The sequence below is a fragment of the Camelina sativa genome, chromosome 2, assembly GCF_000633955.1.
Source record: "Camelina sativa cultivar DH55 chromosome 2, Cs, whole genome shotgun sequence".
Taxonomy (NCBI): Eukaryota; Viridiplantae; Streptophyta; class Magnoliopsida; order Brassicales; family Brassicaceae; genus Camelina; species Camelina sativa.
In genome coordinates, this window is record NC_025686.1 from 18,709,852 (window position 1) to 18,731,409 (window position 21,558).

The 21,558-nt window shown below is 34.7% G+C and overlaps 4 protein-coding genes and 1 long non-coding RNA gene across 32 annotated transcripts in view; 3 read left to right on the plus strand and 2 right to left on the minus strand.

Annotated features, from left to right (window-relative positions):
- Nucleotides 1-2,049, plus strand: part of LOC104729294 (flavone 3'-O-methyltransferase 1-like) — a 3,740-nt gene extending 1,691 nt beyond the window's left edge. Inside the window, exons 2-4 of the mRNA XM_010448232.1 lie at nt 719-1,029; nt 1,118-1,182; nt 1,501-2,049. Coding sequence (XP_010446534.1) covers nt 719-1,029; nt 1,118-1,182; nt 1,501-1,803 — 679 coding nt within the window. The 3' untranslated portion in view covers nt 1,804-2,049. The remainder of the gene's footprint in view (nt 1-718; nt 1,030-1,117; nt 1,183-1,500) is intronic.
- LOC109128880 lies at nt 2,187-2,624 on the plus strand. Its single transcript, XM_019236067.1, has one exon. The coding sequence runs from the start codon at nt 2,293-2,295 to the stop codon at nt 2,539-2,541; it is 249 nt and encodes an 82-aa protein (XP_019091612.1). The 5' UTR covers nt 2,187-2,292; the 3' UTR covers nt 2,542-2,624.
- Nucleotides 2,548-5,010, minus strand: LOC104729303. The gene is made up of 6 exons (XM_019236061.1): nt 4,319-5,010; nt 4,071-4,233; nt 3,793-3,969; nt 3,617-3,700; nt 3,322-3,403; nt 2,548-3,226 (listed from the first exon to the last, which is right to left on the minus strand). The coding sequence occupies exons 1-6, from the start codon at nt 4,411-4,413 to the stop codon at nt 2,724-2,726; spliced, it is 1,104 nt and encodes a 367-aa protein (XP_019091606.1). The 5' UTR covers nt 4,414-5,010; the 3' UTR covers nt 2,548-2,723.
- Nucleotides 5,748-7,558, plus strand: LOC104729313 (transcription termination factor MTERF8, chloroplastic-like). The gene is made up of 2 exons (XM_010448254.2): nt 5,748-6,049; nt 6,169-7,558. Exons 1-2 carry the CDS (start codon nt 5,812-5,814, stop codon nt 7,440-7,442), a joined length of 1,512 nt encoding a protein of 503 aa, XP_010446556.1. The 5' UTR covers nt 5,748-5,811; the 3' UTR covers nt 7,443-7,558.
- The window catches only part of LOC104729324, a 7,939-nt gene continuing 2,953 nt past the window's right edge, over nt 16,573-21,558 (minus strand). For 11 of the 28 annotated variants that reach the window (XR_002035177.1, XR_002035176.1, XR_002035165.1 and 8 more), the window contains one exon: nt 17,611-17,940. This is a non-coding gene — a long non-coding RNA (uncharacterized LOC104729324). Of the gene's footprint in view, nt 17,001-17,610; nt 17,941-18,898; nt 18,995-19,109; nt 19,195-19,327; nt 19,515-19,627; nt 19,679-19,770; nt 20,067-20,144; nt 20,197-20,305; nt 20,499-21,558 lie in introns of those variants that run through there. The other 17 variants (XR_002035175.1, XR_758261.2, XR_758260.2 and 14 more) reach the window with 17 other exon arrangements.

The following is a 21,558-nucleotide window of genomic DNA, read 5'->3' on the forward strand; positions in this document are numbered from 1 at the left end:
CAATAGATCTTATGGTAAATCAAGTTAGAAATTGAGTTCATAAGCTATGATTCTTGGTTGATGTGATTATAGTGCAATTGTGCAAAGGTAAAGGTTAAAGGTGATAGAGAGAGGCACAAAGTGTCAAAGACAATCAGACAAATACAGACACAAGGACACGTTTACCATCTTCCACTTGAAAACCATATAATATACAATTCTTTTAGTGGTTAGACGACCTTCTAGACAAATTATTTGTTTTTTGGCTTTTTGCACACAAGACTATATCTCTCTTTGTTTATAAATTTATTTGTTATGTTCTTGACTAATGTTCTTGGCTTTATTTAAATATAGAACTTCTTCCGATTACTGAGTAGCAAAAGAGGTAAATAGAATAGGTATACATTAGGAAAAGAATTGGTCTTCCGATTATTGGACTACAAATAATTAAGATATTTGTCAGCTACCTTATTAAAATTTCTGATTTTGGTTCTCCTTTAATAACCGGCTGGTTCTCTTTTGCATACCGGTAGCTCTTTCTCAACTTGACGTGGATCAAGTTTAATCTAAAATAGAGTTCAATCCTGAGACCAATCTAAACTATTGTTAGTAGAGTGATAACCAAAAGTTAAGGGTTTAGAATTTGAATGGAAAAAAAACAATTAGTTAAGGATTAAATTAAGTTTGGGGAGTGTGTGTGTGTGTTTTCGTAAACTGATACCAATGAGACATGTTTCAGGTACCATTTGAAGGATGCGGTTCTTGATGGTGGAATTCCATTCAACAAGGCTTATGGAATGAGTGCGTTCGAGTACCACGGAACTGACCCTAGATTCAACAAGGTCTTCAACAATGGAATGTCTAACCATTCCACAATCACCATGAAGAAGTTACTTGAGACCTATAAGGGTTTCGAGGGCTTGACTTCTTTGGTTGATGTTGGTGGTGGCATTGGTGCTACCCTCAAATTGATTGTCTCCAAGTACCCTAACCTTAAAGGCATCAACTTCGATCTCCCACATGTCATCGATGATGCTCCTTCTCATCCCGGTATATTACATTTTCCTCACATTTGGCATATCCAAATTTTTTATATATTTTTTATAAAGATTGTGGTCTTATCTATAAATTAATGCAGGAATTGAACATGTTGGAGGAGATATGTTTGTAAGTGTCCCTAAAGGTGATGCCATTTTCATGAAGGTTAGTAATCATTAAAATCAAGTTTTTTCAGACTAAAGTGCTAATTACTACTCCATCCGTTTCAAAATATAAGATGTTTTGGAGAAGTTTGTTGTTTTATAATATAGGATGCTTTCAAATTTCAATGCAACTTTTAGATTAGTTTAGTATTTTATATTATGCAGTATTATTTCTGATTGGTTGAACTTGTTAAAAGTAAAGACTTTTTAATTTGCGTGCTTTGCTTAAAACATCCTATATTTTGAAACGGAGGGAGTAAAATTCTTGAAATTAGAAGTAAACTCATGAAGGAAACATTTTATCATATTGTTGTAACAGTGGATATGCCATGACTGGAGCGACGAACACTGCGTGAAATTCTTGAAGAACTGCTACGAGGCGCTACCAGAGGATGGAAAAGTGATTTTAGCAGAGTGTATACTTCCAGAGACACCAGACTCAAGCCTCAAATCCAAACAAGTGATCCATGTCGACTGCATTATGTTGGCTCACAATCCCGGAGGCAAAGAACGAACTGAGAAAGAGTTTGAGGCTTTAGCCAAAGCATCAGGCTTCAAGGGCATCAAAGTTGTCTGCGACGCTTTTGGTGTTAACCTTATTGAGTTGCTCAAGAAGCTCTAAAACAAAAATGTCCTTTTAATGATGATTTATACGTAAACATGATCTCATGTCTACGTCTACTTCTTCACCCACCTTAATTTGTTTTACTCGTGTTATTATTATTGTTCTCTATAAACTATGGTGTTTAATAATGGTTTATCAAGAGTTTGATTAGAGTTGGCTTTTCTACTTCTTATAAAAAATACCGTACTTTGTATTTTTGTTTATGTAATTATAAGAAAAATAAAACAACGAGCTATTATTGAATCAGTCCGATTAGACCAATCAATCTCATATTCAGACAATCATCCACGTGGACTCTGTTCCTTCACCGACCAAACTAGTTTCAACGAATCTTCATCAACTCAAAACTTCTCAAACTTCTCTTACTCTTTCTAGACTCTTCTACCTTTGCTTCTCTCGTTACCGATTATAAATATATAGTCTCCTATAACCTTAATCTCGTCAAGAAACAAAAAGTTCCAAAAACTATAAAACTGAATTCAGAAGATGATGTCTATCTTTAGCCCCTTTGAAGCTCTTTACGCTGAATCCAATGGCTTCAAGATGAAGTTCTCCGGTAATCAGAAACAGAGCTCCGGTGGTAATCAGTCGGCGGCGACAGAACAACACAAGAACTCCGGTAAAACTTCATCTGACGATGAAAAAAGTAATAAGAAGACGAAGAAGATACAACCGATGAGGATAGCTCCAGAGCTCGATGGTGTTCATTGTTTTGAAACAATTTTTCCTTTTTGATGATCATGATGTAAAGTTTTATTTTATTATTACTTGTAAAAAAAAAAAATGTTGCTTTGTATAAAGATTGATCAGACAGCTTACTCCAATACTACAAAACTAATCTGGAACTATCTGCGTTTTTGGATTATTCTCAATCTGCTAAATCCGTATGTTTTATATCTATATTCGGTTTCAAGATTCTATGAAGAAGAAGTAGTCTGATGACTCTGACTTGTTGTTGTTGTTCCTTCGAGCTGACGTTTTCTTCCACCGTTACCAAACCTCTTCCCAAACCCTAAAACAAACGCAGGAGGAACAAAAGCTCCTCCGCTCAAACTGCAGACAACAGCAATAGCTCCACCGATGAACAACAGTTTCTTTATATTCGCAGCTCGGTTTCCTTGGTTTTGAGTAACGGGAGTTTCAGTGACAGGTGATGCGCCGTTGCTGAGTGAAATGAGATGTTCTGATGAGATCTTGGTGTTAATTTGAGCCATGAAAGCAGACCGAGAAAGCTTGGTTCCTCCTTCTGATAGTCTTTGTGTTTGGTAAGCACGTAAACCGGGTTCCATCTTCTTCACTGCTCCCCACATTCCTCGTTTCACTCCGAGCTTTGCGATTTCTCTCGGTATCCCCATGTCTTCGTGGTGAAACAGAAGCACTTCGCATGCACTTGTTACTCCATCGTCTCTTCTTGATTCCACTGCATTAATTAAACCATATTAGGAAAAACGTTACACTATGTTTTGAGTTATTCGGTTCTTGAAAGATGACAAAGTGTTGGATAAGGATCTTTACCTGGTCGAATGCACCAGCTCGAGTAGAACAAGTCTACACGTTTTTGTTTGTTGTTAGGCGGTACAGAAGGAACCGACACTCCCTGAACCAAGAACAAGAAACGATCTTAAGAGTGTTGTTACTGGAACTGATTCGTTGCAATGCAAAAATCGAATATTATCTTCATCTTCTTGTTCCTTTTTGATATAACTTCCCCAAACTAACCGATTTAGAGACAAGCTAGCAATTCGATTTCAGTCTTTATGACATAATATGTAAACGGTTCCATGTTTGTTACTACTTACTAGTAACATACCTTTGTAACACAGTAATAAGAGTTCCCACAATTCCAAATCCTGCGACCGATCACATATTCTCTATCACTGCAGAAGAATGGGAACTGCAACACAGGAACATACACAAAAGGAAAGATCAAACTAGGAACTAATCATCAAAATGTTACAAAAACAAACTAGAGAGTCTAATACTTACCTTGCGTATCCATCTAACAATCATGGTTCCGGAACTAGGACACTCTTCAACAGTAGTGGAATTAGAAAGCATTGTATCCCAAGTTGGTCTAAACTCATCATCCCAGAAAAAGTCTCTTAAAATCTGAGGAGTTGCATCTTCAAACACAGTTCTGCTTCTATACTCAGTAGGACCATTCTAAAAAACAAACACACAAAAAGACCCAATTCAAAATTCAAGACAAAGATAAACAAAAACTTTATCTTCAAACACACAACACAAGAACAAATAATACTTACCTTAGGTTCTCTCAACCAAGCTTGATATCTCATACCAGAAGTGAAACGATCCATCATCTGAATCCAAGCTTGACCACCATCTTTCCTCTCAACCAATTGCACAAGATGCCTCAAATCCAACTCCGTTACAGTATTAGGCAACCTCTCCTCTGTTTTCTTCACTCTACAAAACCCCAAAATACACAAAATCAACAAAACCAAAAGAAAACATTTTCTCAAAATCACAATCCTCAAAAATTGTAACTTACCTTGAAACTAAACCCCCATGTTGTTCAGCAGAATCAGACGAAGAAGATGAAGAAGAATCAGGAGAAACAGTTGTCCTCTGTTGTCTCAAAGCCATAGTCCATGTATCACAAACAAGAGCTTTCAAGCAAGGAGCTGATCCAAAACCCTTTAACGGAGAAGAAACAGAGCTTGAAGAAGGAGATGGTAAAGACAAATCAAAAGATCTCGGAGCAGAACAACGCAATTTGACTTCTCCGTTATTAGAAGAAGAAGATGAAACCCATTTGGGTTTCCATGCCTATCCTATGATCAATCCAACAACAAAGGCGAACCATCCTGTAATTAACCCTAAGATTATACTCTCAAGCAAATCCATAACTTTTTTGACACAGAAGATAAAGAAAAGGGTATGGCTTTATATATGTTGAAACTTGGAAGAAAAGAAAAATCGAATCTTTGTTGGATAAAGATTGAGAGAGAGGCGGTGAGAAGGAAGAAGACAAAGAAAGGGACACGAGTGGTGGTGAAGAAGAAGAAGAAGAGGAGAGATTTTAATCTAATGGTTAAAAGGGTTATTTCGTAGACGATAAGTAGTAGTGGCCATTGATGTATAGCTTCGAAAGGACAATGCTTTTTTTTTTTAGAGGCGGAGAATGAAAATGGTGGACGGAGAGTGTGAAACGACGACTACCACCGTCCATCAATAAGGACTATTTCTATATTTACGGTTGATTTTTATTTTGGGGAGGAGGAAGACTTCAAATCTTTTAGGGTTTATTTTTCTTTACCCTAATTTATTTCTTCAGTTATATACCGTAACGTTTTTTTAATGTCCTATTTTGATAAGTGTGTGAAAGCAAAATTGACTATAGTATAAAATTTTTGACTTTTTATTTTATTTTGGGAAGACTTGACTATGGGGGTTGTGTTTCACTAGCATTATTAACTCATCTATCTCATGTTCCACGTTTGATCATCTATTTACCAGGTCTTTGATTTCTGTGTCATATTGGTTTAGTTGTGGTCTTGTGGATGTAACTAATAACACTTTTTGAGTAAGCGATTATAAAAAAAAAAAAGAAAAAATTTGTGTTGGTTGTAAAGTATATAATCCATAATATCATTATTTCACAAATTTAGGTATATGTTAGTTAAATATATACTTAACTATTTACTACCAATGGAAAATTTAACTATTTACAAATTTAACTATTTACTAGTAAATTTATATGTAATGATTAAATTTAACTATTCATTATTTCACAAATTTAACTATTTACTAGTAACCCAAAATATCACAAATTTAACTATGTCACTATTGCATTTTTTTAAAAAAGTTTGTCACAAAAAAAAAAAGCAAAATAAAAATAAAAATTGAATATTCTCATTAGGCCCAAAAGTCCAATACCATTGAGCAGCGTTTTTTGGTACATCTCAAAGTTAAACCCAATCTTAAATCAAATACGACCGTTAAATCAAAAATCTTCGGTTTTGGCTTTTGGATATAGGAGCCATGGTGATCTTATCTCTTGTCTCTTGTTCCTTCTCCGTTTTCTCACCGCCGACTAATCTCCGTCTTCACCTCCCGCCGGTTACGGCAGCTCTCTGTTCCCATGGAGCCTTCCCTACTTCTTCTACATTTCGGTCTGAGCTACGGCCATTGCTTTTCCGCTACTTAGATCGTCGGGAAACTGCTCTTGTTTTCCGATGTAGTTGCCTTAGTTCTCCAATTAACGCCGGAAGTCAAACTGGTAAGTTAATTTGAATATCTGATACACTTCTCTTTAACTATATGTGTTCATTTTTCTCTGGAGCATATTCACAAACACTTGGTGTGCGTTGATCCAGTAGCTGCTTTTTTTCTTTGCAGTTGCAGAGTCTCTGTTTTCGTTATTCCGAGATATTGGGTTTAGAGAAGAAGAAACTGAGATGGTTTTAGAGAAGAACCCAGATATAAAGTCGGAATCTTTGGATAAAATCAGTGCTCGTGTTGCTTCTCTTCAAATTCTGAAAATCAATGGCTTTGCGCTTCAGGGGTTGATAGCAAAGTGCCCTAATTTATTGACTTCAGTAGAATTAGATCCCGTTACTAGTTTCTTGGTTGATGAACTCGAAGGAAGGCTTGAGCCTGAACTAGTTGAGCGCTTACTTGCTGTGGTAGAAACATCTATCTTGCTTAGTTTCATTCAGAAGGTGAGATTGCTTATCCTCCATGGTATACCTAAAGAAAAGATCTCTCACGTATTGAGCAAAGTGTACTTAAATAAACTGCTGTATCAGAAATCAGTTGAAGACATTGAGAGATTGATTAGTTTCTTGGAACCTTTTGGTGGAATCGGTATAATAGCGAGGCGGCCAGTGATTCTCAATAGTGACTTGGATAGTCAGTTGATTCCTAGGGTTGATTTCATTAGGGATCTAAGCGGGGAAGACGATTTCGCCACTGGAACCGTGCTACGTAGACTCCCTGCTATATTGAGTTATAGTGTTGAGCATATGAACAGCCATGTTGAGTTTCTTAAGTCTTTTGCTGGCTTGACGACCGAGCAAGTGTTTAAGATTGTTCATGTGTTCCCTAATGTTATCAGCACTAGTAAAGAGAGGAAACTGCGACCGAGGATAGAGTTTCTGAAGCAATGCGGCTTTGATTCCCCTGGCATGTTCAAATTCTTGAGCAAAGCACCGTTGTATCTAGCTTTATCTGAAGATAATCTCTCGCACAAACTCGGGTTTCTGGTGAAGATTGGATATAAGCATAGAACAAAGGAACTGGCTTTTGCGATGGGAGCTGTGACCAGAACAAGCTCTGACAATATGCAGAGGGTGATTGGACTGTACTTGAGCTACGGTCTTTCGTTTGAAGACATTCTAGCTATGAGCACAAAGCATCCTCAAGTCCTGCAGTATAATTATAGTTCTTTAGAGGAAAAACTGGAGTATTTGATCGAGTACATGGGTCGTGAAGTCGAAGAGCTTCTTGCATTCCCTGCATTTCTTGGGTACAAGCTTGATAGCAGGATCAAGCATAGGTATGAAGAAAAGTTGAAGAGCAGAGGTGAAAACATGTCTCTTAACAAGCTTTTGACAGTATCAGCTGAAAGATTCTCTAAGGCTGCCAAAGACATCGAAATGATTTGTTTATGATTGAGTGACAAAAGTTCATTAAAGAACTTACAACTGAGAGTTTATATCACAATTTTCTCACTTGGATATCATCAACATTAATACTTTACATGCCTTGATTTATAGAGTTAAGCTAAGCTTTTGTANCAAGGCGTCCAAAGACATCGAAATGATTTGTTTATGATTCAGTGACAAAAGTTCATTAAGAACTTACAACTGAGAGTTTATATCACAATTTCCTCACTTGGATATCATCAACATTAATACTTTACATGCCTTGATTTATAGAGTTAAGCTAAGCTTTTGTATATTCATTAATGTTCGTGCTTGGATTAGTTTGTGCGTGCGTTAGTCCATGAATAAAATGTAACATATGTAGCATTGTCTCTCTCGGCTCACATCGGTTCTTCTCCTAGGATCAGGGAGAGCAAAATCTCTCTTCCACTGGTTTATACAGGTTATCGGTGTTTTGTCAATAAATCTTGGAAAGCGACAGATGATTTTGCAGGTGCAGGATGGATGTGTAATGGTCCGTTGCCGACTATGGGTGTCACCAATTACCGCGTAGTCTCTCCCTGTTGCATGTACAAGTAGATGCCTTTATTTGGGTCATGCGGTGCATGATTGGTCATGTTTCTCGAACTACAAATGTTAGTGCGGACTCTTTGGCACGTCAAATGCGGATAGCTCCGCAACATATTATGTTTGTAAACAACTTCTTTTCTATATGAGCTGATCTATTGATAAAAAAAAAATGTCTTTTTTAAAGTAAAATTTTTTTTTACAGAAATTGTCATTTGACATCATCTTCTTTCTTTCTATATGTGTCATTTTCTCTTTAGTATTTTTAGTGTATTTTTAATTAACTTTATATGATATATATTATCTTATTTATCTTCATATTTAAGACAAAATATATTTTGATATTATACATTTATTTCTTATATGTCTTTACTTTTATTTCTTGGTCTCATTTATCTCTCTTTTATAGATGTAATTACATCTATATCTATTAAAGTAAAGAAATAAAAGAGAAAATCATTATGGGACAATATGCTACACAAATTAAAGAATAAATTGACCATCTTATAATGTATAAAATCAAATTATATTTTCTCTTAAATATAAAGATAAATAAGATAATGTATATCATATAAAGTCAATTGAAAAAATACACTAAAAATATTGAAGAGAAAATGACATATGTCGAAAGAAGAGAGTGCCAAATGACAATTTCTTAGAGCTTGTTAAAAGAAAATTTTACTTTATTATATAAGATATGCAATTTCATTCTACTTAAAAAAATTTAAAGTATATTTAAATATATATAATTTATAAATATTTAGAGAGAAATATATATTAAAGTAAATAAATAAAAAAGAAAATCATTATGAGACAATATGCTACACAAATTAAGAAATAAATTGAGCATCTTATAATGTATAATACTAAATTATAATTTGTCTTAAAAATAAAGATAAATAAGATAATGTTCATATAAAGTCAATTGGAAAAATGCACTAAAAGTATTAAAGAGAAAATCACTACATGTCGAAAGAAGAGAGTGCCAAATGACAATTTCTTAGAACTTGTAAAAAAAAACCTTTACTTTATCATATAATATATATATATATATATATATATATATATATATATATGTTAGCATCATAAACACACAAAATTACACAAAATACTCTCCACTTTATAAAAACATCTTCGCTAAAAAAAGAATTATTTAGCTAAAATGAATTATGAGAATCCATTAGATCCAACTTTGATCATCTCAAGGGTGCTTACAGCGTATGATCTTGCCAATGCTGTGACATTACCCACAGAACAAGTAAAACTTGTCATCGCGAAGATTAATTCCGATGTTGATGTTACGAGTGATCTATATATTACCAATGAAAAACTGAAGAAAGAGGGTTTTCCAGTGAAAGTCCATGACCGCGAAGAGAAATTATTGTATACAGTTACTCTGAGGTTGCATGATAGAAAATATTATCTCGGGTCTGGTTGGAGTGTTATGAAGCATTCGTTAGATCTCAAAGAAGGGGATCATCTGAAGCTCTACTGGGATCACTTGGAAAAGGAATTTGTTGTTCTTAATTTTAAATATACTTTATTGCTTTTTTAATAATGTATTTTTTTCCGGTTTTTTCTGTTTAATGCTTTGGATTTCATATTCTATTTTAAGTTAACTATTGGTTTTTGTATTTCTAATTATAATTAAAATTTCTTAAATTCCAATAATAAAATACTAGTTGTTTTGTTGTTTCTTTCTTTCTTATTTTCCTCAGTGTCGTCTCTTATTATTATTTTTATTATTTTATATTTCTAAATTATCAAAAAAGGCCATTCTCAAAAATAGCATCAATTTAAGTTTTAAGTCCAAAACTAGCACTCAAGTTCAAAAATTCCAAAATTAGCACAAAATTTATATATCATTAAAATAAATAAAATATTAATAAAATTATAACAATGTCAAAATCGTGAGATTGCAACAATCATGTTCTCTCTTACTTCTCTCTTTCCACCGATTCCAAATTCAATAGCAGACGATGTTCAACCGGTGAACCCAATCAGATATGAGAGTCATCCGAAGTCAGTGAAACCAGTAATTGCGTTCTCGACATTGAAAAGGAGCACAAGCATGAATCTAAAGACCAGAGAGATCTTCGAGCTCTTGTTCAGAAAAACGAGATAGCCCAAGCTTTGCAGGTCCCAAGCTCTATCTCTAATTTTAATTTGAATGATTTAGTTGGTGTTGGTATGGAGAGTTTTCTGATTTGTGACCTTCAACCATGATAAATCCCATGACGGGAGTGACGAAGGTTTGTTTTTTTTTGTTTGCTCCATTACGATATCTCTCATACTAGAAATTGAGAACTTTGTTTCGATTTGGATCTAGATCTAATAGTTGTGATGGGGATTCGATTCAAATATCTCTCTCAGGTTTTGATCTCTTTATTGGGTGATCATTAATTTTCAAGTATCTTCTGAAAATTTAATTGTTTTGGAATTGAAATTGTGTTGCAGGTGAGCTTGATGGAATTTGCTTTCTTATTATCTGAGTTCGTTCAGTACAATCAAACCCAAGTTGACAATATAACTGAACTTGAGAGAATGTGAGCTGATTGGTTTAGTTAGAATGATAACATTTTCTTAGTCTGAATCATTCACATCCCATCTCCCAACAATGTGTTTTCTTATTGATAATGATGGCTCTCAGACTAGAAATCATTCACATCCCATCTCCCATCACAGTCACATTTGAAGATTGAGGAAGTATTGTTGAGAATTCATGAACACTTTCCTGATACTTATTCCCTGATTTCAATTTTTACTGCAGGGAATGGGGTTGAAGATTTCTCTAAGCTATGTCATGATGCAGATGATACAAGATGCAAGTATGTTTTGGAAATCTGCAGATGAGACTGTGTTCTTTTATCCAATTTTACTATATATGTTGTTTAGACATATATGATGATTGAGAAACCTTTTAATTTTTTTTTGGTACTTGTATGATGTATAACATTCTCACATGTTTATGTTAGCACTTTGCTTTAACTGTAACTGAGCTTCATGAAAGATTGTATGAAATTTGGGAAGGATTCTAAGAACTTTAGGAAGGATTTCCTTGAACTTCATAATGGCTTTCATAAAAAAAGTTTAGATTCCCAAACATCAGAATATGCACAAAAATGAAATCATTACCCATCACTAATGGAATAATCTACTAGTATTTGACACATTGATCCAAAATATACCAAAATTATATATTTAGAAACACATATATTTAAAATTTTGAAGGGTTCTGTAACATCCGCGAACCAATTTTTAAGGTTTTGGTGTGGGTGTCGATCGACACCCTTGGTTTATCGATCGACACCATGTTTTCTGGTTTGGTCCGGTTCGTTTTAATTGCGGTTTGGTTCGGTTTGGTTCAAGGAAAATCCCTAAATCGTGTTATAAGTGGAGAAGCGACAAATTAAGGTTTATAGGGTGTCTTGTCGCCGTTTTCAGAGATAGAGAGAGAGGAGAGAGCCTATTGTGGTGTGAAGGAGATTAAAGGAGAAAGATCAGAATCGTTAGGGTTTGGGAGGAAACAGTTTCGGCATATCAAATCGTTCTCAAAGGTAATGAAATTTGGTAGGTTTATTCCCAAGTCTTTCATCGTCATTCGCCTTTTTACAGAAGTAGATTTGGATTTAAACTCGATGAGTTATTGGCAGTTTCGTGAGACACGTTTTCTCAGACGCGAGTTGGGACCATCGGAGATTGTAACTGAGATCGTGGTCTCGTGTGGTGCCTGATCGTGCTGAAATTTTGTGGGAAGCTTCGTGACGTCTAGGGGTAGCTTTTCACCTGAGTGATTTGATAGTTAACGGTTGGTTTTTATTTTAGAGTTACGTCTTTGAGACTGTTCTTTTCTGATGTTTCTGTCCAGTTTTGTTATAAGTCGTTTTTGGTTGTGTGGCTTGTTGTAGGGCGTTTCTGGGCTGTTTCAGACGTTAGGAGGGTCTCAACTGGTTGTATTGGTTGTTATAATCAGTTGATAAGGTGAGTGCATGACCATGGCTTATCTAAGCCTGAGAATCCTTTGTTGTTCTTGCTTGATTGGTGGTGCTTTGTGGTGTTGTTCTTGCTTGATTGGTTGTGTTAGTGGTGTTGTTCTTGCTTGTGGTGGTTGTGTTATGGTTCTTATAGGTTCCTGAAGGTTTTGGGTGAGGTTGGAACGGATTGGAGATGATTGGAAACGGAGGTTCGTCGTTCGGATTCGTGCAGTTCGCGTCTGCGAAGGGAGTGTCGATCGACACCAGTTAGGTGTCGGTCGACACCATGTTTGGTCAGTGTCGATCGACACCTCTCTGGTGTCGGTCGACACCAAGTTGCTTGTTTCGTGATTTTTCCTGGTTTGTTGTGTTTGGTTGTCATTTGTTAAGCATTGGAATCTCAGTTGCTTGTGTGTATAGCCCAGTAGATGGGAGGATTGCCTCACTAAGTATTTGTGATAATACTTACGCATCTCAATTGTTGTTTGTGGTGTGCAGGTTTGTGACGTGGAATCATGGCAATGAGGAGGAGGATGATCTAGGGTCTCGTTTGTGTGTTATTGGATTTGTTGGTTATGTTGTTGGAACCTTGGTTAGTGTTATGTTAGGTTGCCGGATAGAATGGTTAGGAATGTTATTGTATTGATGATGTTGTTGGTTTTGTATTATTGGTATGTTTCCGCTGTGCTTAATGTTATTGCTGGTTTAATGTTGAGTTGTGGTTTGGGTTGGTTAATTAAGTAGTATGGGATGCTTAATTATATATTGTATTTAATTGTTAAAAAAAAAAAAGGGGGTCGGGTTGTTTCAGGTTCAATAATATTTAGGAATGACTTTTGAAATTCAGGATAGTCTTCATAAAGATAGTAGTTAAAAAAAATCACATGTTTAAAGTGTTTTTGCTTAAATTCAGGATAGTTTAAACATGTTGTGCGCTTTGCCATAGAACATCTTGTTCATCATCAACTCTTTTTTGGAACAACATACTCAACTTCCTTACATCGTTTCTTTCTTCTTTGCTGAAATCAGTATGTAAAAAAACCCACATTACAATTAAACACATCAAATATATCACACGCTTCTACAACACAAGACAAAAGATAATTCTATCTTGTAAAGAAACATTTCAAAGACATCATAGACATAACACTAAAATACTTCATAACATCCGTTTAGGAAGGTCATCCTAATATTTATGAAGGCATTCTTGAAATTTAGGAAGACCTTCCATAATGACAACACAAACTTCCACTCAAGTGCCCATTTTCTCATCTTCATCATCAACTCTAAGCTTTGTTCTTGAAATACTTGCTATCATGTATATCATCAATCACTTGAGTTAGAGCTGAAAACCTTATTCAACAATATGGCCAGTCCATGAATTCAATTTTTGTTTTAACATTACTTCAAGAGATATCTTTTTTTTTGGACAAAACAACTTTCATTAAATTTAAAGCCTCGAAGGAGGGATGTTCTTACAACTTAACAGCAAAAGGTTACAAGAAATGTAAAGATAGAGACTACATGAGTCTTCCAAGAAGATGCACAACCTTGAGGAGCTTGCAAAGGATAGAAGATCTTTTGATGTCTTGTAGGATTTAAGTTTGAAGACAAGCTTCAGGAAATCCCTGACCAACAAGTGGTCATGCTTCGCTCGTACGATAGACGCATAGAAGCTTTTAAAAGTGTGCTCCATGGAGGAGGCTAAGGGGTTAGATGGTTGCCAAGTGCTTATGGCGTTTGAAGGAGGTGAAACCGGGAATCGCAGTTGGTGGGTGACAAGCCATAACAGAGCAGGTGGGTCCTCCCTCACATGAAGCCATTGGCCATGGAGGTTAAGGAAATCCACACAAAACTTGTAGTCGGCTTGGCCCTGAGAATTGAGATCAGATCCGAGTCTTCGACCTTGTGGTAGTAGTTGACAAATTGGAGCAGAGGGTACTATCAGCGGATTCAAGCAAACTGTTGGATCAGAATCTAAGTTAGGATTCAGCAATGTAGGCTTCCACATAGTGCTATTCAACTGGCCTCGACAAATATATCTCTCAAAAGACTCTAAAACAATGAACCTTCTGCTTCCGAGGAGAACTCGACTTGACCAAGCAGAGATGACTATTTCCAGAGAAATTGAGCTTGCAATAACATTATCATAAACAGATCTAGGTAGACAATCACTACAACTAGATTTACACTATTGAAAGGGGTCCAGTAATTTAAACCATTCACCAAACAGAATCATAAAAGGGAGCTGCAGTAGGGAAATAAGATACCTTTCCATTGTAAGAATTGTATTCAAGAAGTATAAAGATTTCACATAGATGGACTCAGGGCACAAGGAATACGGGGCTGGATGTATGATGAGGCAACGGTAACCAATGCTCCTTGGAGGTGTGGTCATAATGTCGTTCCTGTACAATCCGTTCAACTAACCTCAACACTAGAAAACCTCAGAAAGAGGGTTATGAAGACCGGATCTAGACATAGAGAATCTAAGCCCAAAATCACATCGTCGATACAAGTGCAGTGAGAGTATACTCTTACAAAGCTTGGCCAAAAGATGGTATGGTAACAGGGTTTTAGAAAAACATTGCCAATACCAGTTCAATGATGTCAAATTATTCTTCAGGTGGAGTCTTTGACCACCGTACTCAAATAATCGAAGCAGCATATGAAAAGGTTTGGACAAGAGAAGGATAACGACAGACCTGAACTATCGTCGTATTGGGTTTGTGCACAAGCTTCTAGTACTGGGTCGAGAGTTGGTTCTAGGGCCCAAAGGTGAGGAAAGGTCCACCAGGTGAGAACCTAGGGTTCCCTTTGATACACGGAGGCTGCGACAAGGCGGGTAGCAAATCAACGGAGAGAAAAACCTCATTGGGGAGAACGAGCTCCACGGAACCACTGTACTCATGGTCTTTGAGGGTTCTTCAGCAGAGATTCGACTTAATTTGGATCTGCACGCCATGGGTGAGTTTCGGAATACTTGCAGTTGAATTGGTATTGTGAGCAGAGGTTGGATCTGGGAGAGAGATGTCAGCCAAATCCTCCTTCTTAATCCATTGGATCCTGACTGACCGGAATAGGTTGAGGGTTTGAGCAAAGATTGGGAGGGTGTAAAAGTTTGAGAATATTGAGGTACACGCCGAAAGGAGATTAAGGACGAAGCTAGAAAGAAAACGGAAGCAAAGGAGAAAGAGGAATCCCGACGCTGGCGATTCATGCTTTCGCCGGTGCCGGAGAACAAAGCTTGAAGAGGTGTCTCAATATTAGTGCCTGAGAGCAATTCGAATTAAGAAATCTTTGGGAGCAGTTCACGTTACTTATATATCACATTTAAACTAATTCTGCAACACTACCAGATTGATTAACCTTAAAATCCCAAGAAACACTACCAAGTTGATCTGTGCCATTAGCAAAACAATTCAAAAACTCATAGCAAGCTAGATACTTTACCGAATTCAATCACTCCTAAACAGCTTACACTTCTTCTCAAAAGAATCATAATTCATACGAATACTTAAAACTCTCCCACATAATCTTACCATTATTTTTATCATCTTGTAGCATAAGATTCCCATAATCCAAGTAGCTGAATCCCGCTCCTTTCTTCCACCTCTCACCACCATATCCATCGTTATTCCTCTTCCTCTTCGACGATCTTTCTCTTTGTCCTGATGACAAGAGTCTTTCACCAACTCCAGCAAATCTGTAAACCATATACTTAATATGTAATTTCTCGATTTGCTTGGTCTCTCATCATCGTCTTTTTCATATTTATCCTTTTCTTCATCATCTTTGTTGACTTGGAAGTGATTATTCAAATTCAGAGGTAGTCATGTGAGAGGGCGAGGTGAGATTGGAGCAGGGTTCAAATCCAACTCTTCATTTTGATTATTGAAAGGCCAGATCGAGATAGATCCCATACTCTGTTTCTTAGATCGGAATCGTTTACGCATTTTCTTGGTCGTGTGCCTACACAAAATAGCTGACCGGTCAACGTCGGAGCCCAGAAAGAGAGATGCAACGATGGCGACGTTTCTCCTGGAAGTGGCTGAAGATGAGCTAGATCTCAGATGTGGTGATTCACGACAAGCTTCACTAGAGAAATCCAAAATCGTGAGTTTAATTTTAAAATAATAAATTCTGTATTTAAATTAAATATCAAATATCACTTAATGCTACATTTGGAAAAATTAAGCTTATATGCTTGTTTTGGAAGAAAAACGTAAAATGGTGTTAGTATAGGATATTTCTCAAAAAAAATATGAGATGTTGAAAAAATATATCAAGAATATAACAAAAAAAGTATAGTTAAAATTTATACCCGAGCCTTTCTCTCTTTCTCGCCACAAAACACAATGATCATATGGCTAGGATGCTGCCATCGTCTCGGCCACAAAACACAAGAAGAACACTCGAGTTGAGACGATTGAAAGCAATCTGTTCCTTCTTAAGTTGGAATTGGGCTTAAAATCTAAATAAGTTGGCCTTGGCCCTAGCCATATGATCATCTTGGAAAAAGGTTTAAGTAATAAACCTCATCAACCTAGAAGTCCAGAGAACCAACAAAATACTATCACTTTGCGGTAATTAGGAATCATCTTGATTTTCTCACTTGGATATCATCAACATTAATACTTTACATGCCTTGATTTATAGAGTTAAGCTAAGCTTTTGTATATTCATTAATGTTCGTGCTTGGATTAGTTTGTGCGTGCGTTAGTCCATGAATAAAATGTAACATATATAGCATTGTCTCTCTCTTGGCTCACATCGGTTCTTCTCCTAGGATCAGGGAGAGCACAATCTCTGGTTTATACAGTTATCGGTGTTTCGTCGATAGATCTTGGAAAGCGACTGATGATATTGCAAGAAGTGTACTTCTTTCCGTGGTCCGTCGCCTACTATGGATACCACCAATCAATGGAAGGCCATACAGTGCATGATTGGTCATGCTTCTCGAACTGCAAATGTTAGTGCAGATTTTTTGGCATGCTAAACGCGCACAGCTCCGCAACTTGTTCTGTAAGTAAAAAACTTAATTGGCTCATATGAACTGATTTATTGATGAAAAAAGAAATCTTTAAAGTAAGGTTCTTTTTTTACAAGCTGTAAGAAATTGCCATTTGACACCTTTTTCTTTCTTTGATATGTGTCATTTTCTCTTTTAGTATTTTTAGTGTATTTTTAATTAACTTTATGATATATATTATATTATTTATCTTCGTATTTAAGACAAAATATATTTTGATATTATACATTTATTTCTTGTTTATCCTTACTTTTATTTCTTGGTCTCATTTATTTCTGTTTTAATAGATGTAATTACATCTTTATCTTTTTTTTTGTCAACCAAACATTAAATTAGAAGATAACTCCAAGGTTGGTAGCCCAAACCGGAGGAAAAGAGTTTACAAAAGAAGTAGCAAAAAGTAAAGATCTTGAAGAACGGGCAAGGCAATCTGCCCGTACACTATAATTACATAGCATCTTTATCTATTAAAGTAAAGAAATAAAAGAGAAAATCATTATGGGACAATATGCTAATCAAATGAAAGAATAAATTGAACATTATAATATCAAATTATATTTTGTCCTAAAAATAAAGATAAATAAGATAATGTATATATATATATACAAATTCAGAAAAATTTATGAAAATCTTCCTCAAGTTCCAACTTATTTACAACCCTGCCACTGTCTTTATTAGTAAAAATGTAAATTTGGGCTCTACGATTACAATTCAAAAATATTCTCATAACAATCGTTTGGACTAGCCCAAGCCCATCCTTTTTATAAAATTACATAACCCAAAAATATTTTCATAACAATCGTTTATCCTCAACAATTTAATAGACAGATTTTTCTTCCCTTCCACAATGATCTTCTCCGAGATTTCTGTTTAAACTGCTTGATTTCCAAAATTTGTTAACAACAATTACGGATGTCCTAAATCAATCAACCTAAACAGAATTAAATTTTAGAATATAACATATCCCATAAAGATACCATAAAAAAACAGAACACATAATTATCTCCCTAGTTACTAGCTTCATCAGATCTTTTTGATATCTTAACAAATGTGTTATATGACCTAATCGGTTTCCCTATAAATAATACTCAACTAAAACGAAGATTATACACAAGCAAACACATATAAACATCTAAATAATACTTTTGGTTTCTTGAAAGACGTTCGCCCCTACAAAACCTCATGGAGGGTTCAAGTGAAGGTCATCCATTCATGGCGTCTAAATACCGAAAACGCTGGTGAAACACTTGAGTTGGTTTTGTCAGACTTGATGGTAAGGTCTAATGTTTAGGTTTACGAGATACAATTATTTTCTATTACTAATGTATCTTATGTCTTTCATTCTTTCAGAGTAAAAAGATTCATGCATCAGTGAAGAAGGAATTGGTAAACAAATATGTGAATAGGCTTCCTATTGGTAACTGGGTTTTCATTGAGACATTTGCTCTTAGCTATGCAACTGGTCAATTTAGACCAACCACGCATCTGTACAAGATGTCATTTACCAATGGAACTATGGTCATGGACAGTGACCATGTTTCTGATGCTAGCTTCCTTACCTTAACTGAGTTCAAATACATCCACAGTGGTCAAGCTAATCCCCACATATTTGTTGGTAAGTATCTATATATACATTTGTTTTAATATACACTCAATATATATTTATATGTTTCATTCTGCAGAGATTATTGGTCAAATTGTGAGTATGGGTGAATTGGAGGACCTCGAAGCCAATAACAAGCCTACCAAAAAACTCAATTTTAAGCTATGGGACGAAACATAATTCTTACCTGCTAATATGTCTATATGATTATTATGTGGGATAACATTTGCAATCACTAATCCAACTTAGTCATTTTATATGATAGAGATGAAAGAATGTCATGTACCTTGTGGGGTTCCTTGGCCGAGCACGTATTTACATACTGTCAAGACTCTCATGGAAGCATCATCACCTGTGTCCTCAGATTTGTGAAGATAAAATCCTACAAGGATAAAAACATTTAAATATTACAAGTTTGAGATCATTTAACAGTAAACCTAGATTATTTTCAATACCAGGCCTGTTATTTGAATATAAGTGTTATTTGAATAACTTACCAATATATATAGTATAGATTGCTTCGTTACTCTTCCACTTCTATTTTCAAAGTTTCACTTATGTAATCCTGTAACAGGAATTACCCTGACAAAAATAAAACCAGTTTCACATTAGACTTGATTTAAATGAAAAATACAGTCTTTATAAAACTAAACAAAGATTCAGTATCTTATCTTTATTCGAAAACTACTTGCAAGGGAAAAGAAATCCAAATTACCGGTTTCTTATAAGTCAACCTTCAACACATTTGTTCCCCAATTATCGTCTTACTGAAAGTAATTGTACCCTGACCAAGTAAAATTAAACATTAGAGTTTTAAAAGATTGTAGTAGAGGCATCTACAAATCAATAAGAGGGTTTCATTACTTATCTTTGATTTAGTGTTCTTCATTTCTTTTTGCTGACTTTTAACAAAAGAAAATAATTAACGAAACCTTAAACTTGAAAAAAGATCTAAACATGTATCCATGTAAACAACAACAATATTCAAAATCAATTTTGATGGAAAGCTACAAACCTTTGAAAGAAGACTCAATTCGATTATATATCTCCAAGCTCCACTCAAAAGCTATAATCATACATCGAAGATCAAATAAATGATTAATATAAATCATTTGATAACTATCACACATAATTAGAAAGAACAGATATAGATATTACCTTAGTGAATAGTGATCCATTGTAGACGAAATTTTTCCCTACTTGCAAGGAAAAAGAAATCCAAAACTCATAGGTAAGTTTTAGGCCAAACTTCAATCCAATTGTTGTCTCTAGGCTTCCTCTTATTGAAAGTAATTTAACCCTGACCAGGTAAAATAAAAGATTAGAGTTTTTGGATCTATAAGTCATATGTATTTACAAATTAAGAAATGGGTATCGTTACTTATCTTTGGTTAAGTGTTCGTCATTCGAGTTCCTGATTTTTTAAAAAATCACAAAATTATGACAAACATAAACTTCATAATAAATCTAAACATTAGAAGATGTAAACAACAAAAAAAAAATTCAACACCGATTTAGATTCAGATTCTAACCTTTGAAAGAAGACCCATATTCGTTTATAGATTTTCAAGCTCTACTAAAACGCTGGCATCAGACATAAAAGAACAAGTCAAGCAGGAATCTTAACAGTTTCTGAGCTATAATCAGAAATAGAAAGAATAGATCGGAATCTAAACAGTATTTACGAGATTACCTCACTTATCAATTGAAGAAGACATCGGAAACTCCATTAAGACAGATTGATGATGGATCTTACTCTGGGTTTTCTAATTCGAAAATAGAGGTTGTCTGATCCATTGTCGACTGAATCTGATCTATGTTGTCGGATCGACTTTTGCTCTCGAGACAACCATTTTTTTGTTTTACGTTTTTCTTTTGTTGTTGTCTTTTTTCTTTTTCTTTTTGGCCACCGTAAATTGTTTTGGTGAAGCAAAAAAATTCACAATGGGCCTGGACATTACTAAAACCCATCAACTTTAAATTTTTGGATTCAATTTTTCTGGTCCATTATTATTTTCGAACAAAGTCTTCTTTACTGAATGAAAAAAACTTAAATTTCAACAAATATTGCAAAATCTAACAGATATTTCTATCAACAAAAAAAAACTATTGCCCACACAAATATATGGATGTCAAATTATGGTAAGCTCATCTAATTATTTAAAACAATAGTATTAAAATTAGATTTTGAACTACATTGTAAATACAAATACAAAGAAACAAAAATAGACTAATAATTTATCCAATAGAATTATATGAACAATAATGATATTTTCAATTATTAACCCGCGGTCACAAAATCGATATAGACAATATAAATTAGACAATATATTAGACTTTATAAATTTAAAAACTTAAAAAATATAAAACTAATTATTTACATATATAGACAAATAAATTATTCATTTATTTTATGTGTTCCTAAAAAAATAAAATAGCCCCACGGTGTACCGCGAGCGTATATCTAGTATTATATAAAGTCAATTGAAAAAAGATACTATGTACCGCGGGCGTATATCTAGTATTATATAAAGTCAATTGACACTAAAAATATTAAAATGAAAATAACACATGTCGACAGAATAGAATGCCATTTGCCAAATGACAATTTCTTATAAATTATTAAAAGAAAATCTTACATTATTATATAACAATTTCTTAGAGCATGTAAAAAAAATCTTATTTTATTATATAAGATATATATATATCCCCTATATATTAATAGAGGAACACTTTGATAAAAATGCTGAGGTGTCAGCATTACATAGCTCATGACATTCTTTCTTTTATTTGTCATCAGTTTTTAAAAATATTTACATTTATTTACTATTGTATTTTTCCAAAAATACAATTAACACCCATAATTAAAATTTTATATTATCTTTCTAACTTAATTATATCCTTTAATTATATTTTCATAAAATCTTTAAAATGAATTTTAAGAAC